The sequence below is a fragment of the Cannabis sativa genome, chromosome 5, assembly GCF_029168945.1.
Source record: "Cannabis sativa cultivar Pink pepper isolate KNU-18-1 chromosome 5, ASM2916894v1, whole genome shotgun sequence".
Taxonomy (NCBI): domain Eukaryota; kingdom Viridiplantae; phylum Streptophyta; class Magnoliopsida; order Rosales; family Cannabaceae; genus Cannabis; species Cannabis sativa.
The window spans coordinates 56,815,432-56,821,211 of NC_083605.1; the positions used below are offsets into that span (position 1 = coordinate 56,815,432).

Consider the following 5,780-nt stretch of genomic DNA (forward strand, 5'->3'; position numbering starts at 1 on the left):
GCTTCCGAACTAGTAATATATCATAAAACATTAGATTTCACATATTTTAATTTAATGATTATTATATATTTCTAAAGCACTATCACCTAGTAGTGTTGTACATTATTAGTGCCTAATAATAATATATTTTTAATTCTTTTTTTATCAAGAATTCGAAATGAATAAACAATAAATAAATTGAGTACCAATAAAGGAGGGAGATAAACTCCAACTATAAAAAGTCATTATTCAGCTAAAGAAGATGAATAACAACACCCTATTTGTTTTTTCTAAGTTATACATTCTTTGACAAATATATAATTCATAAAACAATCAAGTAAAATTGAATCTATTGGTCAAACTTCATTTGCAACACATAAAAGACTTTTAAACAAAAGAAAAATAAAATAAAATTAAGCCATAGTCCATGTACATTGTTCACAACCAAGTCATGTGCAATACATGTATAATTATTACAAAACCGAAAATGTTTTCAAAAGAAATATTACACAATAAAGTGAGCTTCCAACTCGAGATGAAAACTATATTAGCTAGCTTGATACATATGTTACAAATCATTGAATCACTCATTTGTCACTTTGTGCTTTCCATTTCCATTTTCTATTGGAATGGAAATCACATCCTTGTCCTTGTATGCTTTTGTAGCTTTCAAATTAGTGTCACCATCGATTTCGCCAGCAGCCTTGTGATCATTAGTGCTACCATTATTCTCTTTCAGCAATTTTGAAAGCGTTGAGGCTATACTTTGTCTTGCTGCTGGAGAAACCCCATTCTTACCGATAATTGACTCTAATATTGCTTCTGAAAGTAGTTTACTTTCTATCTCACTGACCCATGTTTCTGGTATAGATTCATCTTTCGAGAAACTTATCTAAAAATATTCAAAAACATAGCATATTTCAATGTATAAGTGTTTTTTTTTTAAGTCAATAAATTTTCATTTAAAGTTCTTTCAGTGATATAAAATGGAGTACGAACCTTTAAAAATCCGTTAGGTGACTGAGTAAAGAGAATAGAGGAGCCAGGTAGAAAATTTTCATCCTTAAAGATCTCAAGAAATTTATCAATGGCTTTGGCTTCTGCATCACTATAAATTCCAAGAGATTTCCAAATGGCAACGCAATTCTCTGCTACTTTCTCGGAATATTGTTTCCCCGTCAATGGCAATATCATTGTTATCCGAGTAAATTTATGAAAAGGGCCTGCCATTTTAAGAGAATTATCAATTAGCCTCTTACAGATTGTTTGATAACTAGTTTGGTTGGTTTGGAGGTTGTCATCTTACCAGTAACAATCTCCCTGAAGAACTCGACGGATTCTGTCAACTCTTCCGACGTCTTCCCCTTCCACTTTCCAGACAGCCATGTTACAGCGCTATCCTCCAAGTAAACTCCAATGGATGTGAACTTTACTAAATTTCCCTGGATTTCTAGGGCCCTCACCCCTACAAAATCATTTTATGTAAAATGTAACATATTATTATTATTTTGGCAGAAATCAATAATAAAGTAGTTAACAGAATACATATGTAGTTGTTTAAAAGAAGTTTTTTTTTTCCTTCACCCTGTGAAATTACACTCTAGTACAGTAAAACTAAGACTAAGTAACTCCATTAGCGCTCCAAAAACACCTTCAAGATATCTCTCTAAAACCAAGAAAATTGTGGTTGGGATTGATTACGACTAGTGAGCAAAGCCGTGGAAGTTGGGCACAGCAATAACCTCACTTGAACTGTCAATAACTGCAACCACTACCTCCATATGGTGGTATAAGATAACCTTACATTTTCTTTATAAAAGGAAAAAAAACACAACCATAAACTTCCATTAAGATGAAATGTTAGATACAAGCACTGAAAAAGAAATAGAAGATGTAATATGACCATTCCACACAAATTCACAATCTAACCCCAAAGCTTGTTGGGCTAATGAATGTCCTCGAGAAGTACTAGCCTCCCTAGCCTTAGATCACAAATGTCATGAATTAGATTACGCAAAGGAGAAAAATCTCTACCCTTTCCCCTTATATTATCAACCACCATCTTACAATCAGATGCTATTATATTAATAGGCAGACAAATTGCATTACACCATTGAACCATCATAAGAATAGCCCGAACTTCCATCAGAAGGGTGTTAGAGAACCCATGTACTGGTATTGAAATACCAGCGAAAACTTGGCCACAATAATGGCACAACTGCTCCAACTCACATTGTCCCGTTTGAGTCAGAAATGACAACATCTACATTGAGCTTTAAACTCTCCGGAGGAGGAGGAGACCAACAGAGCCAGAAGCTCTTTATATTTCGGCGAAAAATGTGCAACCCAATCTACAATTTCATTGAAAGGAATGCTAGATTTCATATGGAAAAGGATCACATTCCTATTGTTCCACATAGCTCAAAGCAAGCATAAGAACTGTTCAAAATTATAAGCAGTAAACTGCCTCCAAGCCAAAAATATTAAATCATAGATATCAAGATGAGAGGAAGATAGAATAAAATTGTAAAAGGGAGAATATTTCCAAATTTGTCTTACCCTGGAACACAACAGTAATGCATGAGAAACAGTCTTAACATTGAAACCAAAATGAAAGGAAAGTAGAGTGTTAAGTATGACTTTTTTTTTTTTTGAAAAGAGAAAGGGTCCATAAGTCATGAGCAGTTAGAAGGAATGTCTTTGCAATGGTAGCTAGAAAAGGCATTTGTGTTTGGTTCATCCATGATAATAGAATGATAAGCACCTGGCTCGATTAATCACAGACAACAGCAAAACACCAGCAAGAATAAGAGGAAAATCAATGGAGCAATTTAATGGAAAATTCAGGGAGCTTTATTGAATCAAAAGAGGAGACTCAAGTCTCATACAAGGGAAGAGAAAGTTCAGGTGATGCTGAGAATATCTCTCGATTCTAGCATGACCAAGACTCTAGCTCCCTACGCACATAAAGCTGCTCACCCCACAACAATATACCAAAACTACCCTCCAAAATAGCTAACTGCCAGCACATAATAAAAAGACTCAGCCTACTCCTGACCATTTGGTCTGCCATCCCTTCTAGTGTAGGTGACTTGTATCCCAGGCCTTCCAAGGCTATCATAGAAGTACTTCTCAGTAGTTGAGTTTTCTCACTAAGAGAGTTTTGGTGTTCTACTGAGACTTGTAGCTACTTTGGTAATCCTAGTGACTTGTGATTAATAAAGAGAGAGTTGAGCTTTATTTCCCCGTGGATGTAGGTGCCTTAACAGTGTTGAACCAAGTAGATGAGTGTGTGTTCTTTGGTTATTTATTTATTTTTTTTTCAAGTTTTTGTTCTTTGCACTATTTCTTATTCATTTTCTATGTCAAGAAGCATTGTTCTTATTTGGTGTGAGTCTACTCGAATCACAACATGGAGAGAATGTATAATATTCCTAGTAATCAAATGAGAAGCAAATGATGACAAGACCGCCAAATAAAAAAATGCTTAACTTTTGGGGGTAATCTGAGATGCCACAACTAACCACCATCTCTAAATATTACAGGATGGAGGAGTAGAAACGGCTGAAAAAGTGAAGTGATAGGCAGTTCTAAGAGAAGTTAAACCCCAAACCAAAGAGACCATCTGATCTAAATTAACTAGAGGAATAGATAAGATAGCTTGAAACACATCATAGGAAAAGAAACTCCTCAATTTTGAAACATCCCACAAGAGACAGAGACACGATCAGATGGAGTAGAAACCGAAGCCCCATTACTGATAAAAGATGAACCTAAAGTTGGGGATCCAATAGTCATGGATAGTAGAAACTGAAGCCCCATTACCTATGTTAAAGATTAACCCTCTCCTAAGAAGATCTTTTCCCCAAAGCAAGTGTACGAAGGGGAGTGACCAGGCTTAGCATCAAGGACATTGCACCTAGGAAGATAACATGCCTTAAGCAAACGACCAAGGCGAGAATAAGGATTCTGGAAAAGCCGGCAGGCTTTTTTTGGCAAGTATACCTTGATTAAAGTGAACAAGCCATCTAAAACCTAAGCCACCACAAAACTTAGACTAGCAAAAATAAGATCATTTTTTTCCCGTTGAATGCCCGACTTTGAACCCAATGACCCACCCCCACCAAAATTTGGCCATAACTGATTCAATATCTTGACATAACTTAATAGGAAGACCAAAACAGGCCATAGCATAACAAGGTGTAACTTGAACCACAGTTTTCAAAAGAAAAGACTTTATCTTAGAGATACCAAAAAAGCACCATTTTTGAATCGTTCAAAACATTAAGGTAGACCTAAATATTTACTTATATAAACGACTTATCATCCAAACCTAGCGCTGAAAGAAGAACTGATTACCAAATGAGAAAGTATTATTAAAGTGAAGTAATTGACCAGTACACTGAATGATGATATAAAATATACCACTCACATATATAAAATATAGAGTTATATAAGTAAGTACCTGCGCCACTGAGGAACAAAGTCTTATCCAATCCAGGAGGCGTAACCGCCGGGGGAAATTTTGCAGCTTCAATCTGAATTCCGGAGGATGTCAATGGTGACAGATTCATTTTCAAACTATTTCTGCAAGTAAATATACTCTATATAAGTGTGATAGCTGTTGACTACTGCTATATAGAAAGAAATAAATAGAAAAAGTTGATAGGATGGTTTTAAAGGGTATGTGAATTGTGAGGGCAGACAAGAGTTATATAATGGAAGGAGGCCACAAAATCAAATTGTTAGGTGGGATTGGAGGAGAGTAGATGAGATGATCATTCATGAGAGTTCCCCCCTCCCCTATATGAATATGAAAAGAATTAAATGGGAGTTGATAACGGAATAAATGGGTGTGCAGGTGCTTGGTTTGAGAAATCACTAGAACCTAACACTAGCTAACAACGTGGGCTTAGTTTTACCAGTCAACCTACCAACCAAACATCAGTCATCCTCTTACTAGGACTCACTCACTCCACTCTACCTACCAATACTAAAGTAAACACACTTCATCATCCTCCACCTCCAAAATAAATTAGGGAGTGAAAATTTGACACAAAATATTTACTACTTGAGGTAACCGAATATTCTTCCTTCCGGATCCCTCCAAATCTTCTTCTATAGAAAACTCTTATTATTAAGTGAGATGAAGAGAGAAAACACATGAAAACTAGGAGGGGCATAAAGGAGTCACATTTCACTTTATAATTTCTCTAAATAGTGTCACTTCATAATTTTTCTAAATAGAGTGAAACCTTTATTTATTTAGGAATATATTTAGAATCAAATAAATTATATTCTAACTAAGAGGTTATTCATTTTTTTAACAATAATTAAGAGGTTATAACTAAATAGAGTTATAATAAAATATAATAATTAAAATACTAAAAAAATATCAATATAACAAGAATAACAATAAACAATCCTTAATACTTTTACATAATAAAATTATTTTATAATATTTATTCATATATTACAATTTGAAATAAAATTATTAATTCTACATAAATAAATTTATAAAATCTATGTAATGTTTTATTAAGATGTAATTATTCTTATATAGATGTATTTTTTATTAACTAGGTGAATGTACGTGCCGAGCCACGTATTGCTAGTTTTATTTAAGATTTTGGTCTTTTTAAGATTTTGAATGTATTTTATTTTTAAAGATTACAAATTTTTTGTTTGAAAAAATTAAATATTTATATTTGAAATATTATTTAATAATGTATTAAAAATAATATTAGTGTAATTATAAAATTGTAAATAAATTTATTATTGGAGTAGTAGATTAGTCTATT

General features: G+C 33.7%; 1 protein-coding gene across 4 annotated transcripts; it reads right to left on the reverse strand.

The window, feature by feature from the left end:
- Positions 1-364: 364 nt before the first annotated feature.
- Positions 365-5,162, reverse strand: LOC115716382 (chalcone--flavanone isomerase). Of its 4 annotated transcripts, none has more exons than XM_061115784.1 (5): positions 5,051-5,154; positions 4,445-4,566; positions 1,286-1,444; positions 979-1,202; positions 365-871 (listed from the first exon to the last, which is right to left on the reverse strand). In XM_061115784.1, exons 2-5 carry the CDS (start codon positions 4,551-4,553, stop codon positions 563-565), a joined length of 801 nt encoding a protein of 266 aa, XP_060971767.1. In that variant the 5' UTR covers positions 4,554-4,566; positions 5,051-5,154; the 3' UTR covers positions 365-562. The 4 variants fall into 4 exon arrangements, with proteins under 4 accessions (XP_060971767.1, XP_060971766.1, XP_060971765.1 ...); XM_061115783.1 differs by having other exon boundaries at positions 4,968-5,151; XM_061115782.1 differs by having other exon boundaries at positions 4,914-5,099.
- Positions 5,163-5,780: the final 618 nt, after the last annotated feature.

Excerpts from the sequence above, each read along its gene's own strand:
- LOC115716382 (XM_030645165.2), bottom strand. The coding sequence starts at position 4,553 with ATGAATCTGTCACCATTGACATCCTCCGGAATTCAGATTGAAGCTGCA. Across the intron at positions 1,445-4,444 it reads TTTGTTCCTCAGTGGCGCAG|GGGTGAGGGCCCTAGAAATC; the intron begins GTACTTACTTAT and ends ATGATTTTGTAG. Across the intron at positions 872-978 it reads CACCTAACGGATTTTTAAAG|ATAAGTTTCTCGAAAGATGA; the intron begins GTTCGTACTCCA and ends GAATATTTTTAG.